The sequence below is a fragment of the Panthera uncia genome, chromosome B4 (assembly GCF_023721935.1).
Source record: "Panthera uncia isolate 11264 chromosome B4, Puncia_PCG_1.0, whole genome shotgun sequence".
Taxonomy (NCBI): Eukaryota; Metazoa; Chordata; class Mammalia; order Carnivora; family Felidae; genus Panthera; species Panthera uncia.
Window position 1 is genome coordinate 127736366 of NC_064809.1, and position 15130 is coordinate 127751495.

The 15130-nt window shown below is 61.1% G+C and overlaps 1 protein-coding gene across 1 annotated transcript; it reads right to left on the minus strand.

The window, feature by feature from the left end:
• Positions 1-4356: 4356 nt before the first annotated feature.
• On the minus strand, positions 4357-6251 carry SSTR3 (somatostatin receptor 3). The gene has a single exon (XM_049626299.1). It carries the CDS (start codon positions 6205-6207, stop codon positions 4948-4950), a length of 1260 nt encoding a protein of 419 aa, XP_049482256.1. The 5' UTR covers positions 6208-6251; the 3' UTR covers positions 4357-4947.
• Between the last annotated feature and the right edge of the window lie 8879 nt (positions 6252-15130).

The following is a 15130-nucleotide window of genomic DNA, read 5'->3' on the forward strand; positions in this document are numbered from 1 at the left end:
CCCCCCCCCCCCCCCCCGGCTCCTCCCCACCCCCCCTGTCCTCCCCACTCCCCCCCCACCCCCGGTAGCAAGCCGACCATAGAGGACACGGGCTCCTGGCTGCCTACTGACCGTGTTCCCAGGGTTGTGTGACCCAGGACTATGTTCCTGGGGTGTGTGAACCAGGAGGTGTCCTGAACCCTGGAGATGCCAGATGTGGCCTGGGCATTTTCTTTGAGCCTGTGAAAAAGTGAGGGCTGGCTTTGCCCTCCGCACGCGCGCGCGCGCGTGCACACACACGTGCACAAGTGCGTCCCCTTCACTCACCCTTGTGTGCACACCACCGTGACCTGCCATCCAGGCCTGTGCTGAGGCCACAGGGGTCACCGGAGGGGGGGCTGAGCCTCTAGGAGGCGACGGAAGTCCCCTATGGGGCCCGGGCCCGGGCCTCTTGCCTGTCGGGTCTTCCCTGAGGGCATCACCTGACTACCCAGGGGCCACCTGCGGCCTCGGGGCCCTCTCTCCACCGCCAGCGTTGCTCCTGCCACCCTGTCCCCCGTTTTCACAATTGTTAAAAACTAGAGACACTGGACCGGGGGACTGGGGACTCAGAAAACAGGGCTCTTGGTCCCTGCTTCTGGAGCCGTGACCCTGAGCAAGTCGCATGAGCATCCCAGGCCTCACCGTCCTCAGCTGGGAATGGGTATCGGAGCCGCTCTGGGTACCTGGGCCTCCTTCCCTGTGCCATCGACTCTAGGTTCCTCTTTTGGCTCAGCTGGGCCCTAACGCCTCCCGGGGAGAAGACGTCCACCCTCCACCGGCAGAGGGACTCTTGCTTCTGTTAAAGCACTTCCCATGTCAACACAGCACCTAACGCATCAGGCACGAGTCTAAACTGTGCACAAATATTAACTCATTTAAACCTCCTAACGGTAGAGAAATCTGCCCTCCCTCCCCCGATCTCAGAGCGGAGGAAACAGAGGCACAGGAAGGTTAAGTTAAGCGGCCCAACAGCTAGGGAAGGGAGGAGCCGGGACTCAAACCCAGGCAGCTCCAGAGTCCGCATGCTTAAGAACTGGCTTCTTTCTCTCTTATCTCTGCTGTGACTTCCTTTGCTCCTGAAAGACGGACCTTGCACTTCTCTGCCTTCAGCCTTTTGCAGCTGACAGTTGCCTAATAAACGCTCACTGAATGAAACAGTGAACGGGTCGGTGCCACGGTTCCACACACACACACACACACACACACACGCCCCCGAGAGATCCCGGAGAAGAGGGACGATTATCTCTGTCTCGCAGGTGGGGATCTGTTAGCCCGTGCGCTGGGGCTGCCGTAACCGAGGGCCCCAAACTAGGTGGCTTCCAACAGAAATTAATTTTCTCCCGGTTCGGGAGTCTGGAAGTCTGAAATCAAAGAGTCAGCATGGTTGTTTCCTTCTGAGGGCTCTGAGGGCCTCTCGCCCAGCTTCTGGCAGCGGGCTGGCAACCTTTGCTATTCCGTGGCTTGGAGAAGCATCACCGGGCATTCTTCCTGTGCCCCTGTCCGTCCAGATCTCCCCTTCCATTAAGAACACCAGTCACGGTAGGATTGGGGGGAGGGGCCGCCCCCCCACCCCGGCATGACCTCATCTTAACTCCTTGCATCTGAAAGGAGCTTACTTCCAAATAAGGTCGCATCCAGAGGCCCCGTCTGACACCACTTCTGTCCCTCAGTTGGGCCTGACCCCCCCCCCCCACCTCTCTTCCTTTTATTCCCTGCAGCTCTCCAGCCTCAGGGCCTTAGCACACCAGGTTCCCTCTGCTCCAGGCTCAGCCCCCACCCACGGCAGGCCCCGCCCCCCCCCGCTCCCCCCTCCCCCTCCCCCTCCCCCTCCCCCACCAGGTAGTGATTCCTGCGCTTCCATGGTTCCCACAAAGAGCACGGAGACTGTGCGTCTTCCTCCCCCGTGCCTTCAGGCCAGCCTGCCAGCGGTGTCACTGAGAACATCACCAGGGCCCGCCAGTGACACGGCGTTGGCAGGACTGCGACCTCGCACTACTCTGGGAAATGCCCCTCACACCCCAGCCTGGGGATCTTGCCACCTTTAGAGTATTTCCTTCTGTGTTTAGAGTCCTGTGGAGCCCAGCTGTCACCTCCCCATGGGACAGTGACCTCCATCTTCCCCACCCCTTGTAGGCAAGGACACCTGCAGCCTTGGGCCCTCGGCTCCCCCTACTCCAGGCCCTGCAGACTCCCAGATCCTCACCACCGATGCCGATGCCGATGCCGATGCATGAAGTCCGGGTCCAGAGCCTGATGGCCATGGGCTGTTGCCTGGCAACCGCCTCTGAGAGAGAAGTTGAAGGTAAGGCCCTGACTCTGAGCAACTTGACCGCCTGGAGAGGAGGAATCAGGCAGGGAGGGCCATCACCACTCTTTCCTTCCTGCTCAGACTCACAACCCCAGGTCTCTCCTCACCCTGTGGCCCCCGCTTTTCCAATAACCCACAGATTCCAGGCCCAAACCCCTACACAAGCTCCTTCCAGCACCCCCCCCCCGCCCGGGCCCTCCCCACATTTATTCAGGGTCCCTTCGTGGCACAAATGCAAAGGAGGCTAGAGTCCCGGTGTGAAAATTGCCCCCCTGCAGCTTGGGAAATGGAATCTCCCTATTCGTTCATTTATTGCAAGTATTCATATTTACGCGACCCCAGGAACACAGCCCATGCCCAGAGAGACACGGCTGGTGTGGCACACACACACGCACACACACACACACACACAGACACCCATCCATGCACACCAGTCTAGACGCACAGCACCTGGCAGAGGAATTGGCCCAGGTCACGGCTCTTGTCGGGGGTCACTGTCTTTATTGACAAGAGCTAGGGGCAGGAGCCGCACAGGATTTCCCTAAAGGGCCTTCCAGCTGCCCTTGGAGAACAGGTGCACCTGTCCCAGGGCTCAGGAAGGCGGGGCCGGCCAGGGGATGCCGAGATGCCAGGGCCCTTCTTCCCTCAGACCCCCAGATCCTCATCAGGGGAATCCCAGACGGGAGGCCGGGCCTCCAGCGCCAACACGCGTACGAAGTCTGTTTCGGTGACCTGAGGGGGCCGCGTTCCCCAAGCCCTACCTGTCTTTGGCCTCTGACTCTCCGGAGCCTTCTTCCTGTCTTGGGCCCCGCAGTATTCTTACCTCCGAGAGCCAGAGCCAGAGAGGCCGCTGGCGGAAGGAGCAGGTGTCGGCCAAGCCTGGCATGGCATGGGGGTCGCTTCCACTTTATAACATGACGCGCCCACCCCCACCCCCACCCATCACGCTGTGCTTGGCGGCTTGCCCAGCATGACTCATTTTCTTCCCCAGATCTGAGCAGGTAGGCAAGCCGGGACAACCTCCATTTTATGCTGGAGACACTGAGGCCCAGAAAGGTCAAGGCTAGGCAGGATCCTGAGGTGGGTTGGAGACCTAGGTCTCCCCACATTGTGGTTTCGCATACTTTCCCTGAGGAGCCCCCTGCCCTCCGCGGGAGGCGGGGGAGGGAGGATTGAGGGATTTAGCCTGAGTACCACCCTCCCCAGGGCCAGCCTCACTGTGGCTCTAAACCGTTATATCCGGAAGAGAGTCCTTGCATGGCGGCCCCTCCCTGTGGTCCCTGTCCAGGCCCCGCTGGCTTGTCTTCCCTGGGCCTCCTCAAACTGTAGCCCCAGAGAATGAGGGGCTTCCATCAACACACGGCCCCTCCTAACCAGCACAGACAGGCCCTCTGGGCAGCCAGCGCTGTGCCTTCCAGACCATTTGCTTTCCCATCCTCACTGCATCGTTTTCTTGAGATTGATCAGGCCGGGCATCCACAGCCTGCCTTCAGGGACGCTGCACCTGAGCCCGGCCCAGAGGGGCCAAGTATCGCTCCAAGGTCACGGAGCAGATATGTCCTCCACCCACCTCCTCCTCCTTCCCTCCCTTCTCTCTCCTCCTCTCCCTCCTTCTCTCCACCACCCTGTTGAGACGCTGCGCTTCCCTGCCAGTCTGCCTGGCCCGGATCCTGCCTTGGTCTCCACGAGGGGAGGAACGCCAGGGGGTAGCTGCTAAGGGGAGGCTCCTGGAGCCCGCAGACGCCCAGAGACACCCCCACTCCAGCCACGGGACGCAGAGTGAGCCGCTTTGGGCATAGGTCAGCTGCCCTCAACGGGAGCTGAGCCAGGCTTTAGGTGGCCTAAATGTATGCAGTGTGGGGTCCCTCTTTATGAAAAAGAATACGAAATTACAAGTACAAAATAAGATACAGGGCCTTGGAAGGGCCCAAGCGGTAAGGGGCCCTGAAGCTGAACTGCCTGACTGTCCTGCAAAATCCCGGACAATTCTCCTGTCCAGGAGCACGGGAGCCCCAGCGCTGGCCGCCCAGGCCGAGAGGGCCTGGAGGTTCCTGGGTTGTTCAGCAAGGGAGGCCTGAGGCCCAGAGAGAAGAGCCCGCCCAGGCCTTGCAGCAAGTGGGGGAGAGCTGATGTGGGGCCTGAGCAGTGTGTACCCCTCCCTGCACTGGGTAAGACTTTCTTCTATTTGGGGTCCCAGGCCCTCTCCTGGGAGCCTGACTCTGAGCCCCGGGCGATCCAGACCTCGGTCCGTCCCTCCGAGGGCCAAGATCCGGGCCCATCTGCCAGGATGCTCTGTCTTTGAGGGGGAAGGCCGATGCGCAGCTCTCTGGGCCCCACTCAGGCAGGTCGGCCTGCGGCAATGCCCCTCCAGACTTCTCGTCCAGCAGAGCCGGGCTAGGCTCAGTCCTCCCATCCCTGAGTCACAGAAGAGAACACCAGGTGCAGGGAAGGAAAGTGACCTACGCGAGGGTCACACCGCGAGTCTCAGCAGCCACAGGATGGGAGCCCAGGCCTCCACACATCCCGTCACGGGGCCCCGGGCACCGTGGGTGGCCCGCCCGAGGCGTCCCCACAGCTTCGGCCCCGTGCTTGGACCACGCTGGCCTCCCCGCGGGCCCCTACAGACAGCTGGCGTGCAGTGCGCCCGGCTTGCCCCCGGCTGTGGGCTCTCGGGGCAGGAACTGCCTCTGCTTGCTGGCCGTGCCGCTGGGCGGCCGCTCCTGCCCGCCGGTGCCGGGCCGTGCGATGAGGCTGACCTGGCCGTTCATCTCCTTCCCCTGCCCCTGCCCCCCTGCTGCCTCCTCGCCGTCCTCCTCCCCCTCGTCCTCCCCGGTCTTCTCCGGAGGCCCGGCAGAAGGCTCCTGACTGCGCACGCGGCGGGAAGGCCGCAGCAGGACCCTGCGGAAGCCCTGCTTGAAGCGGTAGGAGAGGAAGCCGTAGAGGATGGGGTTGGCACAGCTGTTGGCATAGGGCAGCGCCACCACCAGGAAATAGAGGCCGAAGAAGGCGGGCTCCTCGGGCAGCGGGCGCACCACGTTGACGATGTTGAGCACGTAGAAGGGCATCCAGCAGAGGACGAAGAGCGCCACGACGGCCACCACCATGCGCGTGACCCTGCGCTCCGAGTGCCGCCGCCGCTGGCACGAGGGCGCCCGCACCCGCCGCCCGGCCGAGCGCACCTTGACCACGATGAGCAGGTAGCAGAGGCAGATGACCAGCAGCGGCCCGAAGAAGCCGAGCGCTGCCGTGTAGATGATGAAGCCCGCGCGCCAGGCGGCCGCCGGCTCGGGCCACTGCATGTGGCAGGTGCTCATGCCGTGGGGCACACCCGAGAAGACCACCACGGGCAGCACCACCACGGCCGCGGCCACCCAGACGGCCACGCTCACCGTGCGGGCCACGGGCGCCGTGCGCCAGCGGGCGGAGCAGGCGGGCCGGGCCACCGCGAGGTAGCGATCCACACTCATGACCGTGAGGCAGAAGATGCTGGTGAACTGGTTGATGGCGTCCACGGCCATGACCAGGCGGCACATGAGGGAGCCGAAGGGCCAGTAGGACAGGGCGTTCTGGGCCGCCAGGAAGGGCAGCCCCAGCATGAAGAGCTCGTCGGCCAGCGCCAGGTTGAGGATGTAGACGTTGGTGACCGACGGGCTGGCCGTGTGCCGCAGGACCACGTAGATGACCAGCGAGTTGCCCAGCAGGCCCACCACACACACCACCAGGTAGACCAGAGGGATCAGAACACCGCTGACGGCCAGCCCCGCCACGCTGGGGGCCGCGGACGCGTTCCCCAGGGCGACATCCGGGGGCCAGGCCGAGGAGGCGTTCCCAGGCTCCAAGGCGGTGGGGGCCGACGAAGGAAAACCAGGGGTGTCCATGGCCGAAGAGGAGGGGGGGGTGGCGGCGGTCAGCGGGCAGCTACTGGCCTGGAGGGGGAAGGACACGGCCGGGTCACGGTGGGCGATGGCGGTCCCTCCACCGCCCCTCCCCCCGTCACTCCGAACTTGGAGACGCCGAGAGCGCCCGCCCGGCCAGAGCCGGACAGGCCCCAGCCATTTTACTCTGCACGGGCCGCCAAAGCATCCCCGCCTGTCAGACGAGGACACTGAGTCTCAGAGAGGTGACGTCTGTCACATGGCCAGGGTGTGGCGGGGGACGCGGGCTTGCCTGGCTGTAAAGGGCGGGGGCCTGCGCTGGCCTGTGCCTCGCAGGGTCCCCTTCCCCTTGGCACCCGTGCCCCTGTGGGTCCTCCACAGGTGTCTAACGGAGGAGTGAACGGATCAGTCCACTGGCCCATGACCACACAGGCCCTTCCTTCTAAACCAGAGTTTATCAGCCGTCTTTGACACCGGCCCATTTTACATTGTGACTCAGCGAGGTCATACTGTTTCGGAAAGCAATACTTGCCCTTTCTGCACAGGATGCCTCGGCTGGCAGAAGCCCAAGCCCGAGGGCATCACCCCCTGCGATAGACCGAACGTGTCCCCCTCTCCCAAATTCACGTGTTGAAACCCTCACCCCCCCAGTAACGGTCTTAGGAGGCGTGGCCTTTGGGGCGTGATTAGGTCTTCGGGGTGGAGCCCTCATGAATGGGGTCTGGGCCAGAAATGACCCCAGAGAGCCCCTCACTCCTTCTGCCCTGTGAGGACACGGCAAGGAGAGGACTAACCACGAACCAGGAAGCGGGTGTCGCCAGACACAGAATCTGCCAGCACCTTGATCTTGCTTTTCCAGCCTCCAGAACTGAGAGAAGGAAATGTGGTTCGTAAGCCCGTGGTAGTCTGTTATAGCAGCCAGAACGGACCGAGACAGCCACCCACAGGTCTCAGCCCTCACATTGGAAAAACAGTGCTGGGGGGGGGGGAGCGCCTGGGTGGCTCCGTCGGTTGAGCGTCCGACATTCGGCTCAGGTCATGATCTCGCGGTTCGTGAGTTCAAGCCCCGCGTCGGGCTCTGTGCCGGCAGCTCGGAGCCTGGAGCCTGCTTCGGATTCTGTGCCTCCTTCTCTCTCTCTGCCCTTCTCTCTCTCTCCCTCTCTCTCTCCAAAATAAATAAACATTAAACAAAATGAAAAAAAAAAAAAAACGGTGCTGCGTATCCCGGGTCTTTAACCTTGAACCTGGGTCTCTCTATGAACTTCAGAGGATCCGTGAGCCCCCCAAAACTCTGGCGAAAGTTCATGCGTCTCTATGTCTTGTCTGGGCAGAGCCCAGAGCTTGTATCAGATTCCTCAGATTCTGAATGGAGTTAGGAACCACAGGCAGAGTGATGTCCCCTGTCCTGGAACTGGAGTGCTCAGCCCGCCCCCCCCAAGCCTAGCCCGTCCCGCTGCGCTCCCACAGAGGCCCTGCCTGGGATGGCCAGCTGTGAACCTGGACGGGGCGGGGGGGGGTGGTGGGCGTGTGGGGCCCCTTCTCCCCCCACAGTGAGAAATTCACACCGGAAAGGAGGTACAAGGACAGCCACACCTCTCTGCACCGGTGGGGCAGGCTTCCCAGGGAAGAGAAGGTTCCAGACGGGTCCTGAAGCATGAATGAGAGTCTGCCCAGCGACACGGTGGGCACCACGCAGCATGCCCGTTCACTAAGGTTAGTACCTTTCTTATCGTGCCTCCCGTGTGTTGCAAGGAGCTAGACTCTTCCCGGCTTCCCCGCTAGACCGACTCTCCCTAAGTGTGGAGACCCTCTCACTCCGCTTTGAAGCGTCTCCTCGTCCCTCATACAGCACAGGCTCTGCATCGGTGCTGGAGGCATCGGATGAATCAGAGGAACCCGGAGTGGACAATTCTTAATGCAAAGGGGGTGGGAATTACCAACAGTGGAAATTCAAGACCCGCTAGGAAAGGCCGCCCACCTCGGAACTTGCTAGCCTACCTCTGGCTCTCAGGAGGCCCAGGTGGAGGCCAAGGCTCCCCACCTCTTCTTCCTAATGACCTCCCCCCACCATCCCTTGGCTCCTGCCTGTCCCTACAGAAAACCCTGAGAGAGAAGGAAAGCCTCTGATATCCCCCTTCTGACCCAACACTGTCAGTGGAACCTGCCACCTGCATTGCCCTATCTGGACACTATTTTTAAGATGCAAAGCTTCTGGGGGCGCCTGGGTGGCTCAGTCGGTTGAGCGTCCGACTTCGGCTCCGGCCATGATCTGGCGATTCGTGAATTCGAACCCTGCGTCGGGCTCTGTGCGGACGGCTAGGAGCCTGGAGCCTGCTTCTGGCTCTGTGTCTCCCTCTCTCTCTGCCCTTCTCCCACTCGCACTCTGTCTCTCTCTCTTTCTCAAAAATAAATAAACATTAAAAAAAAAAAAAAAAGATGCAAAGCTTCTGGAAAAGGGAAGCACCCTAACTAGGAACAAACGTCTCGGTTTCTAAAGTCTCTCTGAACACCAGGTCGGGCACTGCCTAGAATAGCAAAGAACCCCTTGACCTTGGTTGCTCCTGATGATGCCCCAGGCTGGTTGGGCTCAGAGCACCCCTCCCTGCTCCTCCAACCCCAGGGGGTGCCCTATCATCACCCCGGGACCCCATCAGCTCTCCTGACTCTGGGACGGCGGCATTAAGGGAGGGGCTATCTGGACACTGGGTTCATAGGATCCTAACAGCGCTTCTGGCTCCTTGTCCCTGACCCCAGCTGCCAGGTTCCAGGCGAAGCTAGTGAAATGCAGCATCCTAGGGATCTGATGGGGGAAGGACGAGTGTTGTCCCCACCATTGGACACACTAGCCCCGGTCACACAGCTAAGAAGGGGCAGACCTGGGAGGACCCTTAAGATCATCCTCCCCCCCCACCCCCAACACACACACGCACGTGTGTCCATTTCACAGGCTGGCAGACTGAGGCTGGGCCTTGGGGAGGCACCCAGCCTGCATCCCACTCTCCCACCAACCTATTTAGAGCTTCCCTTGCTGTTCTTCGGGCTCTTGAACTCTTAGGATCGTGGGCGCAAACCCCTGGAATCGTAAGATCCTAAAACCAGAATTTTAGATTCTTAGGCCTGAGTTGTAGAGTCATAGATTTTTAGATTCCGCGTCCTTGAGTCCGAATGTCAGAATTCCTGAATGCCAGAATCGGCCCTTGTTCAACCTGGAAACGTGGAATCTGAGACCTTGGAGTTCTGGCTTCCTCAGCCCCGGTCCATCAGTCACCCATCCATCCACCTTGCCGCCCTGCGCACATTCTCTTTGCAGCATCCCCATGGGGCAGCCAATCACAGCCCGGGGCTGCAGGAGGCAGGAAAGCGCCAGGCTCCTGAGACAGCCTGGGAGCTGGGCAAACCTAATTTCCAGGCTGCAGGGACAGATGCCCCCGGGGAAGCCTGGAGGTGAGCCCTGAGGACATCCCCCTCCCACCTCCTTCTCAGGCGCGCGCGCGCGCACACACACACACACACACACGCACACACGGGCGCGCGCGGCCGGCCAGGCCCTGTCTTTGTACCCCGGGGGTGCAATAGCCCCTCCCAGAGCCCCTGCCCTCCCTGGAAGACTCCCTGCCTCCACCCCCCATCTGGGCCCATCTTCCCTGTCAGAGTTTAAGAGGCTGGGTGCCAGGAGCAGGAAAATTACAGCTTTCTGCCCCTACAATTTAGGTGCCTCCTTTTCTTTAAGGAGCTGGGATCCTGTGCATGATCTGGTTCATCCTCAGGGAGGAGGGACTTTTCCTCCCTGTCTGGTTTATCTTTGGCACAAGCTCGCCTGAAAGCCGGGGGCGGACTCCTCACAGGACTGCTCTGGGAGGGCGGGGACAGAGGCCCAGAGAGGGCAAGGGGCTGCTCCGAGCCACACAGCAATTCAGGAGAGCCCCTCAGAGATGCCAGATACCCCCATCACCTTCCATTCGTCTGCCCCCATCCGCTTACCCGCAGGCTCTGGGTCGCAGGGACCTTGAGTCATTTGTTTCTTCAGCCCCAGCCCCTGACACAGCACCGAGCCCTGGGAAACGTGAACAGACCGAGCAGTTGAGCAGCCAGAGCTCCGAGCAAAGTGGGGGCATTGCTCCTGGGCACAGACCCACATCGTGAAATCCTCACCAAGCCCAGGAGGGAGGATTTTTAAAGGGGAGCACGTTGAGGCTCAGAGAAGGTCAGTAATTTGCACAAGTTCGCCTAGCTGGTGAGCGGAAGACGGGAATTAAAACCCAGTTTGGTCTACTCCTGAATCACCAGTGCGTTCTGGCCCTGCTGGCTTCCCTGAAGGCCCCAAGCTGAGAGGAACCAAGAGCCAGGACGGCCTTGAATGCCGCAGGCTGATGCCCTTGGCCGACTGCCTTCTGCCTGCCCTCTGCAACACTGGGCCTTCCCCCAAAAGACCCGGACTGTGCTGATCACTGCCGACTCACTCACTCATCCCATTCCGGGCCTGGGGCCCGACCCCCAGGAACACGGCCCGCAGGCCCCGGGTTGGGGGCTTGGTCTCTGCCACAGAATGATGGCACCAGGCTACTGTGTGAACTTGGGCAGGTCACTGCCTAGCTCCGGGCCTCAGTTTCCTCCCGTTCAAGTGAAGACAGGTAGACGTACCTCCCGGGCTTGTTGTAAAGATTAAATGGGAGCGTGCCGTGAGCACAGCGCCCGGCGTGGAGGGGGAGCTCAGAGAAGCTGGCACGTGAGCCAAGGAGGCCAACCGACATGATGCATCTGCTTTCTTCCAGCTCTGACACTCTGCTGTTGTGCGATCCCAGTATTCTAGAACCATGGCACGAGAGTCCGAGATTAACCTGCCCCCACCCTCTGCAGCCCACCAGGAGGGCACAGGAAGGCCTCCTTCCTCCCCGGGCCTTCCCACCGTCTCCCAGCCCCCAGCCCCCAGCCTCTCAAGTTCACCCTGGGCAGAGGGTGGGCCCCGGCACCCCACCCTCTGGGACCCCACCCATGCCCCAGCCTCCTTACCTGCCCATGGGGTGAGGGCTCCCCTGCTTGCCGCCAGGCTGGTTATCATCCTGCTGCCCCCCTCCCTGCCCAGTCCCCAAGCTCCCAGAGCACCCTTAGCTGGGGTCCCCACGCGGTGCCCACTTCTACAGGGCTTACGGCCCGATCCCCCTCCTAGGCCCGCGGCGGCCACAGCTGCCCACAGAGCCTCTCCCATCTGGTCTGCAGCCCTGACTTCCCACGGGTGCCTTGTGCGTCACCCCCCCATCTCCAGGACACGTCCTGGAGGAGGGGGCGGGTAGGGGCACAGAGGGGGTTCTGCGGGCAGGAGCGCAGGGTGGGGGTGGACGGAGAAGCAAAGGGGAGCAGGGACTGTGGGAAGCCAATAGGAATAGAGGGGAAAGGGGGGTCGGTCGGAGGTGGAGAGAGAGGGAGAGGGAGAAGACAGTGAGTGGGTGGAAAGCCAGAATGAGGGAGAGTGATGTGAAATGCGTGGCAGGGAGGAGAGAAGGGGCGAGAGGAGATGTGGAGAGAGGCAGGGATGGAGAGCAAGGAAGGAGGAAGGAGAAGGAGGGGGTGGCAGGCAGAGTGACAGAGAAGGATTGTGCCACAGATGGTGACACGGAGAGCCGGGGAAGGAGGGGGCAGGAGTGGGGGGTGCGGGAGGGGCCGGAGAGCAGGTGCAGGAGAGGGGAGGGGCGGCAGGTTAGGAGAGGAGGCTGGGGCGGCGGTGGGGGGGGGGGCACAGACCCTGTTACCGGGGAGATTTGGCCACCCACGCTGGCCTTGGCTCCCGCAGAGGGGAGGAGAGAGGAGCATGGTGCCCAGGGGAGCTGGACGTCCCCCAGGCCACTGTGGCACATGTTCCCCCGGGGACGACAGCTGGTTCCCGATCCCAGGCAGGTGAGGGGTTGGGCAGTGCTGCGAGGGCGGGCAGCGCGAGGGAGCACTGCGGTGGGAGTCCACAGTCCTGGCCACCGGCTGGACACCAGCCAGAGGAAAGCCAGGTGGGGGCAGCCGTCCTGAGACTGACTGAGTCCGGAGGGCCCAGGGCAGGCTGACAGGGTTAAAGAATACATATTTCAGGCTTTGGGGGGGAAGGGGTCGAGGGCAAAATCAAAGCTATTATACAGGAGAAAACAAATGCCCACGCCGGCTTCTGGAGCCCCCGGCCCCCTGATGCTGTCCTTGCACTTGCCGTGGGTCCTGGGCAAGCCCCTCCTTCCAGCCTCAGCCTCTCGTCTGTCTGGCCAAGTTCCTGAGGAGTAGATGGGCTCTAGGAAGCTCCCGGAGGTGAGGAAGGGGTCTCCCTGCCCTGCTCGGGGCCCTCGCCTGGCTTCTCATCACCCCCAGAATTAAGCCCACCCTCCGGAGCCCTCCAGACTTTGCACCGCCCTAGTCTTTCCTCCCCCTGCCTCCCCCCTCCGGCTCTTCCTCTGCCGATTTCCTGCCTGCCTGTGCTCCAGACACACCCAATCTCATTCATTCATTCATTCATTCACTCATTCATTGGCTCTGACCAGCGAGCTCAGAAGGCCTCTGTGAGACAGTGAGAGGGATACAGCACCATCTAGGAAAGAAGCCTCCAGTGGGGAGCAGGGCCCTGCCGGGGTGCTCAGGTGGAGACAAGCTTGTGTGTTTGGGTGACCAGGAGGAGAGCAGGGTGGCTGGAGAGGAGGGAGGCAGGGGGAGGCCTCCGAGGCCAGACCACGCAGGGCCTCGGCTCAGTCTGGGTGGCTTGGGGGCTTCACAGGTGGGAGCAGAGGAGTCTCTTGACCTAATTCATGTTCTTCAAAGGCTCATCAGTCAGGCACCGGTGACGGCGCTGGTTTTCTTCAGGGCCTTTGCACAGGCTGTGCCCGCACCCCACCCGTACGTGTGAGACGAAGTCCTCCCGGAGCCTTCCCTGGCCTGGATCGGCGAGGCCTCTCCTCTAGGCTTCCCGGAGACCCCAGCCTCACCGTGTCCCCAGGCCTGGAAGCGCCTAGCACGCAGTAAGTGTTTGCCACATGTTTACCGAAGACAAGAAGATAGATGGAGGGCGAGCGGGCGGCGGGGGTGGGGGTGGAGGATGGGAGACTATAATATGCTGGAGGCCGAGTGGTGGTGACGGGTCCCGGGCGCCAGGCTGCGGGCAGGGGTGGCCCCAGTGGGACACCGAGGGGCCTTCCCCGAGCAGAAGTGACCCAGGGATCCCGGACCAGCCTCTCCTTCTGCGGGGAGGGCAGGGCAGAGAGAGGAAGTGCAACTCCACACCCGCGAGCTCTGGGAAGCTAGGGATGTTGTGTCGGAGCCGTGGGGCGGCCCCACCTTGCCTGGCACGGAGGTCCTGGGACATGAGAGCCTCTAGCCTCAGGCCCCCATCTGGTCCCTCGGTGCTGTCATGCCCGCCTGGAATCCTGGCGGGGCTGCCCCGAGCGCCTGCCGAAAGAGGACAATGCTATGGGTCCCCCATCAGACCCTGACCTCCTCAGAACCAGGGCCGTGTCTCCACCCTCAGACTAGAGGGCTCCCTGAGACCAGGGGCTGTGCCTCTACCATCAGACCGGTGGTTTTCCAGAGAGGCTGGGGCCCAGGCTCCTCCCATTCCTGGCAGCCAGGAGCGTGCTGTCCCCTCCTTCCTCTCCCCCACAATGCCAACGCCAGAGCTGACCACAGTGTAGGGTGGAGGCCTCGGCTACTGACGCTGAGGTCCGTCCTCCAAACAAGATGAAGTGAGCCAAAATACCTCCCCCGCCTGGCCCCTGGGGCTGTCACGAGAGTGTGGACACCTATAAAGTGGCTCATCAGCCCTGCTGTTTGCTGCTGGGGTTGAATCTCAGCTTCTGTACTCACCGGCTGTGTGACCTCGGATACATGACTTAGCCTCTCTGAGCCTCAGCCCCTCATCTTCAACACCTGCCGCGCTGGGTTGCCGCGACGATAGAATGCGTCAATCCCTGTACACATCCGCGGGTCCCAGGGACACCGAGAAGCTACACGTAGCGTGAGCCTCCCCTGTCCTCATCTGCGGCAGGGGCAGATGGGCCGGCAGCCTGGCTCTCTTTCTGCAGCGCTGAGGCCTTCAGTCTGAACCCCGTGCGGGCCCCAAGCCCTTTGCACAGGCTGTTCCCTGTCGCTCTCTTAATCCTTCAGCAGGTTGGGGTACCAGCCACCCTGAAGCCTTCCCATCTCTGACGCTCCCTCTTCTGGCTTCTCTTTTATCCATCAGGCAATTATTTTATATTTGCTCTTTTTTTTTTTTTTTTTTACCAAAGCACTGCTTGCCGGTAAATTTTACAAACCAAAGTGATGAAAAGGACTTATAACAGCAGAAAACGGCAGTTCTCCCACAGCCCTGCCCCCACCCTTATGCCAGAGGCAATTTCTAGCTCTTTCTCCTTGTATTTGCCTCGTCTTGCTAATTATCGGGTTTCTTTCTCCATCTTTTGAGCCTCCAGTCTGACCCATTATCTACTGACTTCCTACTATGCTACGTGAGGATTCTAGATTTCTTACACACTCTGGCCCCTTCTCTCCACCCTCTCCACCGAACGGCGTTTTCGGTTAAGTGCACGTTCAGTGTTTTCACTAGGAATGTACCGTACATGTTATTTCCTGCCCAGTCTGGAGTTCATAACTGCTTCATTTTTTTTTTATTTGCTTGTTTTTAGTTTTTTTAATATCTCAGTTTTCTAGGACTCCGTATTTGCATAAGCTGCGACCTACAGCTCAGGAAAAACCTCACAGGGGAATGTGAGCCCGGTCAGGATTTCTGTGTGGAGACGTCTCAACTCTGCCCATCTGTCCTGGCTGCCCTCTGTGCCTGAGCGTGGCTACCACCCTGAGACGCTCTCTTCGCTGCTCTCTCAGCGATCCCTTTCAGCTTTTTCCCTGTTAGGTCCTGTTTCTTGAATCTTCCTCCATAATGGTTTACTCCCTTATTTTGCCAGTGCGA